Source organism: Hippocampus guttulatus, chromosome 18 (genome assembly GCF_054856545.1).
Source record: "Hippocampus guttulatus isolate MCC_2025c chromosome 18, RoL_Hgut_1.0, whole genome shotgun sequence".
NCBI lineage: Eukaryota > Metazoa > Chordata > Actinopteri > Syngnathiformes > Syngnathidae > Hippocampus > Hippocampus guttulatus.
Window position 1 is genome coordinate 8,694,214 of NC_141278.1, and position 13,645 is coordinate 8,707,858.

General features: G+C 47.7%; 1 protein-coding gene across 6 annotated transcripts; it reads right to left on the reverse strand.

Annotated features, from left to right (window-relative positions):
- Window positions 1-10: 10 nt before the first annotated feature.
- On the reverse strand, window positions 11-13,645 carry sytl1 (synaptotagmin-like 1). Of its 6 annotated transcripts, none has more exons than XM_086137598.1 (13): window positions 13,498-13,645; window positions 12,390-12,510; window positions 5,341-5,492; window positions 5,129-5,243; window positions 4,979-5,027; window positions 4,563-4,667; window positions 4,301-4,470; window positions 3,702-3,804; window positions 3,368-3,529; window positions 2,385-2,463; window positions 2,209-2,305; window positions 1,060-1,265; window positions 11-980 (listed from the first exon to the last, which is right to left on the reverse strand). In XM_086137598.1, the coding sequence occupies exons 2-13, from the start codon at window positions 12,506-12,508 to the stop codon at window positions 835-837; spliced, it is 1,503 nt and encodes a 500-aa protein (XP_085993724.1). In that variant the 5' UTR covers window positions 12,509-12,510; window positions 13,498-13,645; the 3' UTR covers window positions 11-834. The 6 variants fall into 6 exon arrangements, with proteins under 6 accessions (XP_085993724.1, XP_085993722.1, XP_085993723.1 ...); XM_086137596.1 differs by having other exon boundaries at window positions 4,979-5,030; XM_086137597.1 differs by lacking the exon at window positions 13,498-13,645 and adding an exon at window positions 13,034-13,432 and having other exon boundaries at window positions 4,979-5,030.

The window sequence follows — 13,645 nt, forward strand, 5'->3', positions numbered from 1 at the left end:
ATACAACTGCTTTAAATAAAACTTTTTCTTTGCTTTATTAAGTTGAGGGAACAAGGGTGAATGTCAACATTTGCAAATCAAATGGAGAATACAAAACTCGGCTAAATGTGTGTTTTTGTTGGGTTTTTTTTTACATCAACTGAACTCGTAGATACATTTCACGTGGCAACAGCGGCACCTTGTGGTAAATTGTGCACCCAACTAAAATAGCTTCCCAATGCCTCTTGGTACTTGAATATCTATCGTTTGGAAAAATTTTAACAACTCGAGTTTTGTTTAATACAGTAACAGATTTAAACACGGCTTGATTTTCTCGTTTGTTGTCGAAAATGAGTCAGCAGAGGTCTAATAATTTGACTTTCAATTCAAAATCAAAGCCGAATAATGGGCACGAGGCAAAACTTGGAACGGTGGAACTAGTCATACCACCCCCTAAAGGCCCGGCACGTGAACTACAATTACAGTGTGCTTTCAAGTTAACCCCCCACCATTATTTTTAGGTTGGAAAACCACATTTTTTACAAAGTTTAAATCACCCCAAAATATAATGTACACGATATATAAATCTTGCATTTTTGTACATGACTATCCATTTGCGTTTTCAGCAGCGATTCACCTTTGATGAGCAAGCAGGAAAAACGGGTTCCCCGCATTTAATGACACAGCGATCGCATGGTCACAGCTGTCTTTTGCAAACAACAAAACAAGAACATCCAAGCATATTCTACAGCTTATTTACAATATCTATTCCGGGAGGGAATTCGTAAAAAAGGGCCTAACATATGTAACAAGAACGTGTTCTCTGACCGTGGGCGGTGGACACAAACAAAAATGTCAATCAGACGAGCGGTGCGTAAGGTTGGTTCTGATGGGCAAGGTGGCTTCGATCCAGCGGTTCTGGTTTTTGATCATGGACGTCCACACAGAGACTTCTTCTTCCGTGGAGTCCATCCACCTGACCGTCTCACCATAGCTCTGACCTGCAGGCCCAGACGATGCGGTTAGTGCAGTTTTGTGGTGGTCCCCCAAACCCCCGCCCCCTCAAAAAATGGGTCTTACCGGTTCCGCAGCTGAGGCGAATCCCGCCGATCATGTGTTGCTTGAAGCCCTCGCGCTGCCACACGCTAAGCTCGGCGCAGGCCTCCTCCAAGTCGCTGCTCTGGAAGCCGTCGTACACCATGGTGTGGTTGTACGACGGGCTGATGGAGCGCTTCACCACCTGCGTCTTCTGGCCACTCTGACAGCCAACGTCCGGTAGGATATAACTTTTTTTTGGGGGGGGGGGGGGGGGGCGGCATAAAAAGCAAGCATTAACTCCTTCCAAGCTGGGTGAGTTTTTGTTGTTGTTAATGTTGTGGATCACGCATGTGGATAGACATGGTCAAAAATAGTTTGAAGAAACCGCTCCCATTCGAAAAACTGTGAGAAAGCAAAACAATGAAGGGATACCGGCCCCCCCACAAAAAATGGTTCAATGGTTAAACATGTTTTCACTCTGGTGCTGAGTCACCCACTTTTGGGGTCGGTGACCATCACACCCTCCCTGTGTGGATTTTACATGTTCTCCCCAGAGAATGGGTCCGTGTGGGTTTTCTTTGGGTATTCCGGTTTCCTCCCACATTCCAAAAACATGCACGGGAGGTTGATTGGACATTCTAAATTGGCCCGAGGATGAACACAAAATACACGACTGTTTGCGCAATTCTCCCTATTGCCGGCCATTTTAGAATATTTGGACTCATCTTTCAAGGCCCACAAAATATGACCCAGCAAAACCAAAGCGTAAACTCGTTCAGGTTTTCATTGTCTAATCAGCGGCAGAACACTGGCTGGTTTCGCCCAAAAACACCGGTCATGATTTGAGAGATCTCAGGAGATCGCTTCGCATTTCAGATCAGCGTCGAGATCGACATTCGGCATGACACAGAATTCTGAGGGAGAGAAATGAGTCGCAGTCATTAGTAGATTGCGTCGGTGCAAACAGACTGCTTGACATTTCGAACAAAAATCTATTTTTTCCGCTTTTTGGTCATAAATTGGTGTTTTTGGCAAACCCAAGCCATGTTTTACTGCTGATAACTAAAGAACAGAAAGAGTGAGAAACTATTTGGAGGAAGCGTTTTCAAAACGCTATGGAGACGCTCCTTGCCGGTTTTTAACCGTGACAAAGCGCTGCCCTCGCGCGGCCGCAAGGGCGAGCCGACGCACCTTTTGACAAACGAGTCGACGGCGCCCCCTTTTTTCGACAGCAGACCTTGAGCCTCCTGCAGCCAAATGTGAAGCTCCCCCGTGAGTGGCAGACCGCCTGGAAAGCGCGCACAAAAGCAGATCTCATCATTCAAAGTGAGATTCAGACACGGGAGCCTGAAATTGGCTTTGCTCACCCTCAAATCCCTCCGGGATGAACTTGATGGAGAACAGGAGGGTGCCGCGGCTGCTGACGCAGTCGGGCTTCAGGTAGAACTGTCATGTAAAAGATGAGAGAAAAGAAGCTGAGCTGAAATTCACAGAGGGCGCCATCGTCCATCCTCGGGCAGACGACGGGCGCGGCTCGTCCGGCGAGGCCGCAAAATGATGACGTGACAGGCCACTTCATTAGGGAACTGCACAGAGCTTCAATGGATCGCACGGACTGCTTTGGAATAGAAATGTTTTTTTTTGCTCTCTAAAAAGGCAAGCGTAAAACTACTTAAATTTTATTTATTTTTTTTTAAATCAGCCTCCGAAACTAGTTTGATTAAGCAATGTGAAATTTGGTCGGTGTGACTGACCATCAGGAGTCCATCAAAAAAAAAAAAAAAAGATACATGAAGACGGCCATTTTGATTCAAAGTGGCCAATAGAGCAGGGCGTCAAACATACGGCCCACGGGCCGGAACCGGCGCCCAAGGAGGTTCGATCTGGCCCGCCGGATAATTTAAAAGTGAAAAAAAAAATGCACTAAAGACACAGAATGAATATTTTAAATAAAATGCAATTAGCGGACTATCCGCTAGGGGGCACATTGTTTTGATCGGGGAAGAAAACAACTGTCTCAGTCTGTCCCTGTCATAGACCCAACACTGCAAATGAAATATGAAAGCGCCAATCAATGCTTGTTGAATCCAAAACAAAGAGATTATATTTTGGTGATTCATAGCAAAGTATGGTATAATGTTAATGGTTCGGCCCACTCGACATCTACCGAGTCCGTATGTGGCCCACAATGTGAAATGACTTTGACACCGGTGCAATAGAGCGTCGATTTGGGCGAGTCCAGGAATCTTATTTTTTTCCAGAATTTTGATCATCGCCATACAACCGTCCCAAAAAAATTCTTGTGCTGATGTTCCTACTGAACTGGCCACAATGTGTGCGTGTGTGTTACCCGCGGCTGCAGGTCCTGCCAGAGCGGTTGTGTGCAGGTCCAGTCCCAGAGGCCCAGCGCCACCTCGACTTCACCCAGGAAAACATTCCTGGCCAGGGGCTCCGCGTGCCACACGGACAGGTTGAGGGTGCGACTATTCAACTCGTTTTGCCGTACTTTGTACTGGTCCCCCAAAATAAATAAGTCAATCAATCAATCAAAACTGCCACATTGGCTGCCATCTGTATTTTGATATGCACTACCAGCCACAATATTAGGTACACCTACACCCGCATTTTTTTTTTTTTAAATAAACGAGAGTGTTGTCGCCAGACGGTGAAATTAGCGGTCTCACTTTAAGCGTCTGCTCAAAGACGGGGTTCTGCGTCCGCCTCTTCACTGCCGTCTTCCGCTTGCTGCGGCTCGACATGTCGGGCAGCAGGTAACACTTGACGTATCTGGGGGGGGGGAAAGCGGGAGCGCCAACCTGAGCTTGAGTGTCGGCCACAAAAAAAATAATGAGCAATAAATGAGGTTTCATGGAAGGAAAAATAAAATACATGTGGAGCGGCATGCTAATAAAACAAATGCCAGAAATCAATGACTTAGCGACCCAAGCGGAGTTAAAAAAAATCTCCTCTGTGATTGTGACGCAACGTTGAATAAATTAAAAAAAAAAAAAAAAGCTTTCTTGTTTTTAAAAAATATATATCTAATTTCTATCATAACATATCTTTTTTTTTCCTATAGTAAATCTTAATATTGAAACATTAGATTTTTTATTTTTATTTTTTTTTAATATAGGCAACTTTATAACCTCTTCCATGCCAAAAAAAAAAAAAGTCAAACAATATGCTACGGAATTAAGAGAGAAGAACATTTTCCTCGGAAGTAACTTTCGCAGTTCTGATCACGTTTGCTGGCCTTGATGGTTCGCCACCCGGCAACACTCACGGATCGGAGCGGTGCTCGTCGGCCGCCGCCGAGATGTCCTCGCAGCGGTGCACCTTGACCCGGAGCTCCCCCTTGTGGCCATCGTAGGCCAGCGAGAACTGCAGGCGGCCACGCACCTCCACCACGCCGAAGACCCCCGAGCTGAACAGACTCATCTTGCCGCCGCTCAACTACGCACGGGGGATGGGGGTGGGTGGGGGTAAAATCCTGCGTCAATCCAGGCCGTCTCATCCTAAACTCAATCAAGCGTGCGTGCGTGCACCATATAACTGGAATGAAAGTTGTTTTTTTGCAAAGGCGAACGTCCCGAGTCGGTCTGGATGTTGCACATAGACACAGATTCCCTTTTGTAATGCTGACGGTCTTCCTAAAACACACACACACACACACATTAATAAAATATTCTGGTTTGAACAATGTGGGTGGTACTTTTTTTCTGACTCAGAATTAGTCAAAGGACCTTCACATCAGGTATATATATAGATTCTTTTTTCAAATTCACTGTATCATGACTCATAGCAAGAGCAAATTTCTATCTGGTCACCGTGGTACTTGTCATTTGGAATTTTTTTTTTTTTTTTTTTTGCGTGAACATTGAAGAAAGCTGCTTTGGCATAACTTGACAATGTCATATCTGGGAGATATGACATTCCAGAATACAATAATGCCTTCATATACCTTTGTTGCCGTTCTTTCCCGAATGGAAGAAGAGTCAAAACAGGGCGAACTGCTGGGAAAAAAAAAAAACATCATACACAGAAGTTGACAAAAGTCATCAAGAAACAAGGTTGGGAGACAAGGGGGGAAAAGAAGAAAAAAAAAGCTAACTCTGGAATGGCTTCCACGGACTCTTTCAATCGCGCCTCAGCCTCCTCCAGGCAGGGGCTGCTCGATTGTTCGTCCGTCTCACCGTTGAATAGGCTGACCGCCAACGACTCCGTTACTAGAGGAAGCCGAAAAAATATATATAATCTCGATTGGTCACATCGCCTCATATTAGCAAAAGTTTATCGAGATAAGACAAAGACTGTCAGACTGACCGTTGACCTTTGTCGGGCGACGGCGTATGGTGGCGCGCACCAGGTCCGAGCCGCACATACGGCCTCGGTGTCGCCTGCTGGATGCCTCGCGGAACCATGCCCCCGACTGCGAGTGGAGTTGCGCCGCGTCGGCTTCGGTCTGCGCCAGCATCCTGTTGACACGGCAAACACACATGTGACGATGACGACGACGACGACATTCAGAATCAGAATCAGAATCAGAATCAGAATCATCTTTATTGGCCAAGTATGTAGAACACACAAGGAATTTGTCTCCGGTATAACACGCTGCATTAGTATCATCGTAAACAACAAATCATTGAACCATTTTAGAGTAACCAGTAGCAGTATTTGTAGTACAAGAAGAGTGACTACGTCAGTGACTGTTTAAGGAGTTAATGGCTAGAGGGAAGAAGCTGTTTAAGTGTCTACTGGATTTGGTGCGCATGGATCTGTAGCGTCTGCCTGAGGGGAGTAGCTGGAAAAGGTGGTGGGCAGGGTGCGGGGGATCCAGGAGGATTTTCCGTGCCCTTGTCTTGATTCTTGCAGTGTGCAAGTCCTCAAGAGTGGGTAGGGCGGTGCCAACGATTTTTTCCGCCGTCCTAACTGTCCGTTGAAGTCGGATTTTGTCCTTTTTTGTGGCGGCCCCAAACCAAACCGTGATGGAAGAACACAGGATTGATTCGATGACTGCCGTGTAGAACTGTCGTAGCACCTCCTGTGGCAGGCCATGCTTCCTCAGCAGCCTCAGGAAGTACATCCTCTGCCGCGCCCTTTTCAGGATGGAGATGGTGTTGACTTCCCACTTCATGTCCTGGGAGACTGTGATTCCCAGGAACTTGAAGGTCTCGACGGTTGACACGGGGCAGTTGGATAGTGTGAGGGGCAACTGTGGAGAAGAATGTTTCCTGAAGTCCACGATCATCTCTACAGTCTTGAGCGTGTTCAGCCCGAGGTTGTGTCGGCTGCACCAGAGCTCCAGCTGCTCCACTTGTTGGCGGTACGCAGACTCGTCGCCGTCTTTGATGAGACCGATGACCGTGGTGTCGTCAGCGAACTTTATGAGTTTGACAGCTGGATCTGTTGAGGTGCAATCGTTTGTGTAGAGAGAGAAGAGCAGTGGAGAGAGGACACATCCCTGTGGGGCTCCAGTGCTGGTGGTGCGTATTGATGATGTTGTTGCTCCCAGTCTCACCTGTTGTGTCCGTCCCGTCAGGAAGCTGAGGATCCACTGGCAGATCGTAGGGGACACACCGAGGTGGAGAAGTTTGGGGGTGAGGAGTTCCGGGATGATGGTGTTGAACGCAGAGCTGAAATCCACAAACAGAATCCTTGCATAGGTCCCTGTGCTGTCGAGGTGCTCGAGGATGTAGTGCAGACCTATGTTGACCGCGTCTTCCACAGACCTGTTTGCCCGGTAGGCAAACTGGAGAGGGTCCAGCAGGGGTCCGGTGACGTTCTTTAGGTGGTTCAGCACAAGGCGTTCAAAGGACTTCATGACCACAGACGTCAGGGCGACAGGCCTATAGTCGTTCAGTTCCGATGTTGCCGATTTCTTGGGAACTGGGATGATGGTAGACTGTTTGAAGCAGGATGGGACCTCACACAGCTCCAGAGATCTGTTGAAGATTTGTGTGAAGACCGGAGCCAGCTGGTCAGCGCAGACTTTCAGGCAGGAGGGGGACACTTTGTCGGGCCCCGCAGCTTTCTTGATCTTCTGCTGCTTGAAGAGCCGTCTCACGTCCTGTTCGTGGATCTGTAGTGGAGAAAAAGAGGGTGGGGGGGTAGATAGAGTAGTTTCTGGTAGAGGTGGGTGTGTGTGGGAAATGGGGGTGTCCTTTTCAAATCGGCAGAAAAACATGTTTAGTTCATTAGCAAGACCCTTATTGTTCACTGTTTGGGGGGATGGCATTCTATAGTTAGTGATTGCTTTCAGGCCATTCCATACAGATGCAGAGTCGTTAGCAGAGAACTGGTTTTTCAGCCTCTCTGCATAGCTTCTCTTAGCGATGTTAATTTCCTTTGTCAATTGGTTTCGGGCGTGTTTGTACAGTGCCCGATCTCCACTTCTAAATGCGGCCTCTTTCTCTTTCCTGAGTTGCCTGAGTTTGGGAGTAAACCATGGTTTGTTATTGTTGAAGGAGCGGAAGGACTTCGTTGGTACACACATGTCCTCACAGAAACTGATGTATGATGTTACAGTGTCTGTGTATTCATCCAGTGTGCCCGTTGAAGTTTCAAAGACGCCCCAATCAGTGCAGTCTAAGCATTCTTGTAGAGCTAGCTTTGCTTCATCTGTCCATTTTTTCACAGTCTTAACAACCGGTTTAGCACATTTGAGTTTCTGTCTGTATGTAGGTATTAAGTGGATTAAATTGTGGTCAGAAAGACCCAATGCTGCACGGGCGACCGATCGGTATGAATTTTTGATTGTTGTATAGCAGTGGTCTAGAATGTTGCCTTCTCTGGTGAAACAGTCGATGTGCTGCTTATATCTGGGAAGTTCACGGTTAAGATGTGCTCTATTAAAATCGCCCAAAATTATCAGGGGTGACTCTGGGTATTTTAGTTCGAGGTTGTTTACTTGTTCGGCTAGCGTTTGTATCGCCGTGTTAGCGTTAGCTTGTGGCGCAATGTAAACACCGATTAGTAAAAAGGAGGTGAACTCACGTGGCGAGTAGAATGGCTTGCAGTTTAAAGACAGCGACTCCAGGTCCGGGCTGCAGTGTGCGTCGAGCTTCGTGACATCAGTGCACCATTCTTCGTTGATATAGAAGCAAATCCCGCCACCTTTCGATTTCCCTGATAGCTCCGTGTCGCGGTCGGCTCGGAGAAGGCGGAAGCCGGGTAGATGTAGCGCGGAATCCGGGTGGCGGTCACTGAGCCAGGTTTCAGTGAAGCAGAGCGCAGCAGAACGTGCAAAGTTTTTGTTGGTCTTTGTGAGGAGAAGAAGTTCATCCATCTTGTTTGGCAGAGATCGTAGATTAGCAAGATGGATCGATGGGAGCGGGGTTCGAAATCCGCGCTGCCGGAGCTTGACGAGCACGCCGGCTCTCTTCCCCCTCCTCCGGCGGCGTTTCCATGCTCCGTACAGCGCAGCCGCTCCGCTCGCGATTAGCTCCGAAAAACCTTGTGGGTTTTCGCGTGCTGGTGAAAAAAGACCGAGCGTAGACTCCCCAATGCGCAGCAACTTTTCCCTCGTGTAAGTAAGCCGCTCAGGGTCGCCAAAAACTAACGAAAATGACAAAAACAGGGATAATACTAGGGAGCGTGTGACCGAGGCTGCCATACCTGTCGGCGCCCAACCGCCCATTCTTGTTTGATTACCTTAGAAGGCCACCGGGCTCATTATTGAAATGAGATCGGAGAGAGCGTTTCAAAGGGAAGCATGTGTGGGTGTGTCCTGTTATTCTGTATGGTTACAAACGGTTTCATCTTCTTCTTCCCTTGCTGAATTGTCACCCGAAGAGGTTTAACGCTTCATTTGAGGGATGAGGAAGTGGTGACTTATGTTTTGAATTTCAGCAATGGAAAGGTCCTCTTGGTTACATTGGCGCCTGTGTGGCATAACCGGACACACCAAAAAAATAAATCAGAATCAGAATCAGAATCAGAATCATCTTTATTGGCCAAGTATGTAGAACACACAAGGAATTTGTCTCCGGTATAACACGCTGCATTAGTATCATCGTAAACAACAAATCATTGAACCATTTTAGAGTAACCAGTAGCAGTATTTGTAGTACAAGAAGAGTGACTACGTCAGTGACTGTTTAAGGAGTTAATGGCTAGAGGGAAGAAGCTGTTTAAGTGTCTACTGGATTTGGTGCGCATGGATCTGTAGCGTCTGCCTGAGGGGAGTAGCTGGAAAAGGTGGTGGGCAGGGTGCAGTTGATCCAGGAGGATTTTCCGTGCCCTTGTCTTGATTCTTGCAGTGTGCAAGTCCTCAAGAGTGGGTAGGGCGGTGCCAACGATTTTTTCCGCCGTCCTAACTGTCCGTTGAAGTCGGATTTTGTCCTTTTTTGTGGCAGCCCCAAACCAAACCGTGATGGAAGAACACAGGATTGATTCGATGACTGCCGTGTAGAACTGTCGTAGCACCTCCTGTGGCAGGCCATGCTTCCTCAGCAGCCTCAGGAAGTACATCCTCTGCCGGGCCCTTTTCAGGATGGAGATGGTGTTGACTTCCCACTTCATGTCCTGGGAGACTGTGATTCCCAGGAACTTGAAGGTCTCGACGGTTGACACAGGGCAGTTGGATAGTGTGAGGGGCAACTGTGGAGAAGAATGTTTCCTGAAGTCCACGATCATCTCTACAGTCTTGAGCGTGTTCAGCCCAAGGTTGTGTCGGCTGCACCAGAGCTCCAGCTGCTCCACTTGTTGGCGGTACGCAGACTCGTCGCCGTCTTTGATGAGACCGATGACCGTGGTGTCGTCTGCGAACTTTATGAGTTTGACAGCTGGATCTGTTGAGGTGCAATCGTTTGTGTAGAGAGAGAAGAGCAGTGGAGAGAGGACACATCCCTGTGGGGCTCCAGTGCTGGTGGTGCGTATTGATGATGTTGTTGCTCCCAGTCTCACCTGTTGTGTCCGTCCCGTCAGGAAGCTGAGGATCCACTGGCAGATTGTAGGGGACACACCGAGGTGGAGAAGTTTGGGGGTGAGGAGTTCCGGGATGATGGTGTTGAACGCAGAGCTGAAATCCACAAACAGAATCCTTGCGTAGGTCCCTGTGCTGTCGAGGTGCTCGAGGATGTAGTGCAGACCTATGTTGACTGCGTCTTCCACAGACCTGTTTGCCCGGTAGGCAAACTGGAGAGGGTCCAGCAGGGGTCCGGTGACGTTCTTTAGGTGGTTCAGCACAAGGCGTTCAAAGGACTTCATGACCACAGACGTCAGGGCGACAGGCCTATAGTCGTTCAGTTCCGATGTTGCCGATTTCTTGGGAACTGGGATGATGGTAGACTGTTTGAAGCAGGATGGGACCTCACACAGCTCCAGAGATCTGTTGAAGATTTGTGTGAAGACCGGAGCCAGCTGGTCAGCGCAGACTTTCAGGCAGGAGGGGGACACTTTGTCAGGCCCCGCAGCTTTCTTGATCTTCTGATGCTTGAAGAGCCGTCTCACATCCTGTTCGTGGATCTGTAGTGGAGAAAAAGAGGGTGGGGGGGTAGGTAGAGTGGTTTCTGGTAGAGGTGGGTGTGTGTGGGAAATGGGGGTGACCTTTTCAAATCGGCAGAAAAACATGTTTAGTTCATTAGCAAGACCCTTATTGTTCACTGTTTGGGGGGGTGGCATTCTATAGTTAGTGATTGCTTTCAGGCCATTCCATACAGATGCAGAGTCGTTAGCAGAGAACTGGTTTTTCAGCCTCTCTGCATAGCTTCTCTTAGCGATGTTAATTTCCTTTGTCAATTGGTTTCGGGCGTGTTTGTACAGTGCCCGATCTCCACTTCTAAATGCGGCCTCTTTCTCTTTCCTGAGTTGCCTGAGTTTGGGAGTAAACCATGGCTTGTTATTGTTGAAGGAGCGGAAGGACTTCGTTGGTACACACATGTCCTCACAGAAACTGATGTATGATGTTACAGTGTCTGTGTATTCATCCAGTGTGCCCGTTGAAGTTTCAAAGACGCCCCAATCAGTGCAGTCTAAGCATTCTTGTAGAGCTAGCTTTGCTTCATCTGTCCATTTTTTCACAGTCTTAACAACCGGTTTAGCACATTTGAGTTTCTGTCTGTATGTAGGTATTAAGTGGATTAAATTGTGGTCAGAAAGACCCAATGCTGCACGGGCGACCGATCGGTATGAATTTTTGATTGTTGTATAGCAGTGGTCTAGAATGTTGGCTTCTCTGGTGAAACAGTCGATGTGCTGCTTATATCTGGGAAGTTCACGGTTAAGATGTGCTCTATTAAAATCGCCCAAAATTATCAGGGGTGACTCTGGGTATTTTAGTTCGAGTTTGTTTACTTGTTCGGCTAGCGTTTGTATCGCCGTGTTAGCGTTAGCTTGTGGTGCAATGTAAACACCGACTAGTAAAAAGGAGGTGAACTCACGTGGCGAGTAGAATGGCTTGCAGTTTAAAGACAGCGACTCCAGGTCCGGGCTGCAGTGTGCGTCGAGCTTCGTGACATCAGTGCACCATTCTTCGTTGATATAGAAGCAAATCCCGCCACCTTTCGATTTCCCTGATAGCTCTGTGTCGCGGTCGGCTCGGAGAAGGCGGAAGCCGGGTAGATGTAGCGCGGAATCCGGGTGGCGGTCACTGAGCCAGGTTTCAGTGAAGCAGAGCGCAGCAGAACGTGCAAAGGTTTTGTTGGTCTTTGTGAGGAGAAGAAGTTCATCCATCTTGTTTGGCAGAGATCGTAGATTAGCAAGATGGATCGATGGGAGCGGGGTTCGAAATCCGCGCTGCCGGAGCTTGACGAGCACGCCGGCTCTCTTCCCCCTCCTCCGGCGGAGTTTCCATGCTCCGTACAGCGCAGCCGCTCCGCTCGCGATTAGCTCCGAAAAACCTTGTGGGTTTTCGTGTGCTGGTGAAAAAAGACCGAGCGTAGACTCCCCAATGCGCAGCAACTTTTCCCTCGTGTAAGTAAGCCGCTCAGGGTCGCCAAAAACTAACGAAAATGACAAAAACAGGGATAATACTAGGGAGCGTGTGACCGAGGCTGCCATACCTGTCGGCGCCCGATGATTGAATAAAATTGAATAAATAAAAATTCAAGGACCCATGCCTGGACTTGAACAGGAAGGTACTTAAGTTCAAATGGACTATTTTGAAATAAATTCCAGGGCTTGAAAGTTAATATATACCCAATTTGTTGTTAATCAACAAAACTGTGTGGTCTATCATAACAGAACGCACAAAAAAAAAAGTCTCAAGCGCCGTTGCCTGAAATTAAATAGGAAGTCGGCCTTTGTGGTTCAAAGCAACCATTTTGAGGTGAACCACAGAACTTGACAAACAACAACAACAACAGCAGCAAACTTTGACGACAACATTACTTTGTGGTTGCTGGGAGCTGTTAAAGGTGCGGTTCACCTCTGACCTTACTCGTCCTTCGTCTTGACGTCTCAGGTCCAAGTCTCGCAGGAGCACCTGCAAAATGGTCTCTTGCTCCTCTTCCGACAGGTGGCTCAGGTCCAGAGCGCCCACGTTCGCCTCCATGCCTGTAAAATAAATCAATCAATAAATCTGTCATTTCATAAAGTGCAAAAATACCAATGAATCATAAAATAAGGATATTGAAATCGTTTTTCAGCAAAGTTGTTTGCTCAGAGTCGGTTCCTACAGGTCATTTGTTGCTAGCCGGAAGTAGTTTAACGTAAAAAGAATCAGGTTGATTGCAGGGCTACTTTCACGAGAAGTACGGTGCCCCCAAAGGCTCAAAACACACTCAATATTTGCTAATATAGTCCACAAGTGGAAAACTTCCTGGATGCTAACAGCTATTCCAGAGGTCTAGCAACTCTTCTGTTTATAGTTGCTCAATAGGAGCCCAATTTATGGCGCAACAATGGGCTAAGAAAATAACTGATAAATGTCAGAATACCAAATAAAATTTCGTTGCAGCGCCATGCTTCGCTAGCAAGAATGAGCCAGCATGAAACGTGATTGACGACAACCGCACGTAGACGACTATACACGCCATCCTCACACCAATAGGGACAGTTAAATGGGAATAAATACGACCGTTAACGTCTGTGGGATGACTCAGCAACTTTTCAATGCAGCCGGTTCAGTAATTCGCGTCTACTTCCTGCTCACGTACAGTCAAAAAAACGTTTGTACACATATAGAGTATGTGTGTTGCCTCCAGGCGGCAGAGGCGGTAATTGGCGCGTGCGCAGTGAGGGCGCCTCGGTTGGTCCAACAGGAACTGAGCTAACACCAACTGCACCTGAGGCGACGCAAAAGGACGAAAAAAAAAAAGAGCGACAAGCAGCTATTTTGCAGCAAATGTATCTTTTTTAGGTCTCCCTTGTAAACGTTTGTTTACGTGTTCGTCCATTACTCCCAGGAAACGTCGCTTTCGATATTTGTCCTCTTTGCCATCAGCTCACGCGTGAGACGAAACACCTGTCGCCGTTTTTTAAAGAGACAGTATACGTTAAGCGAAGCGGCACGACAAAGCACACAAAATGGAGTTACTTCACCTTTTTAGTCGACAGTCTCGCGCAGCTCCATGCGTGGAAAGTTTGCCGCATAACCTGCGCTGAGCGGATGTGTCTGTCGTGTTTTTTTTTGTTTTTTTTGTAAAGTGCGTCTGCGTGTGTCGTCAACTGGTTGAACACGCCTTCTGCT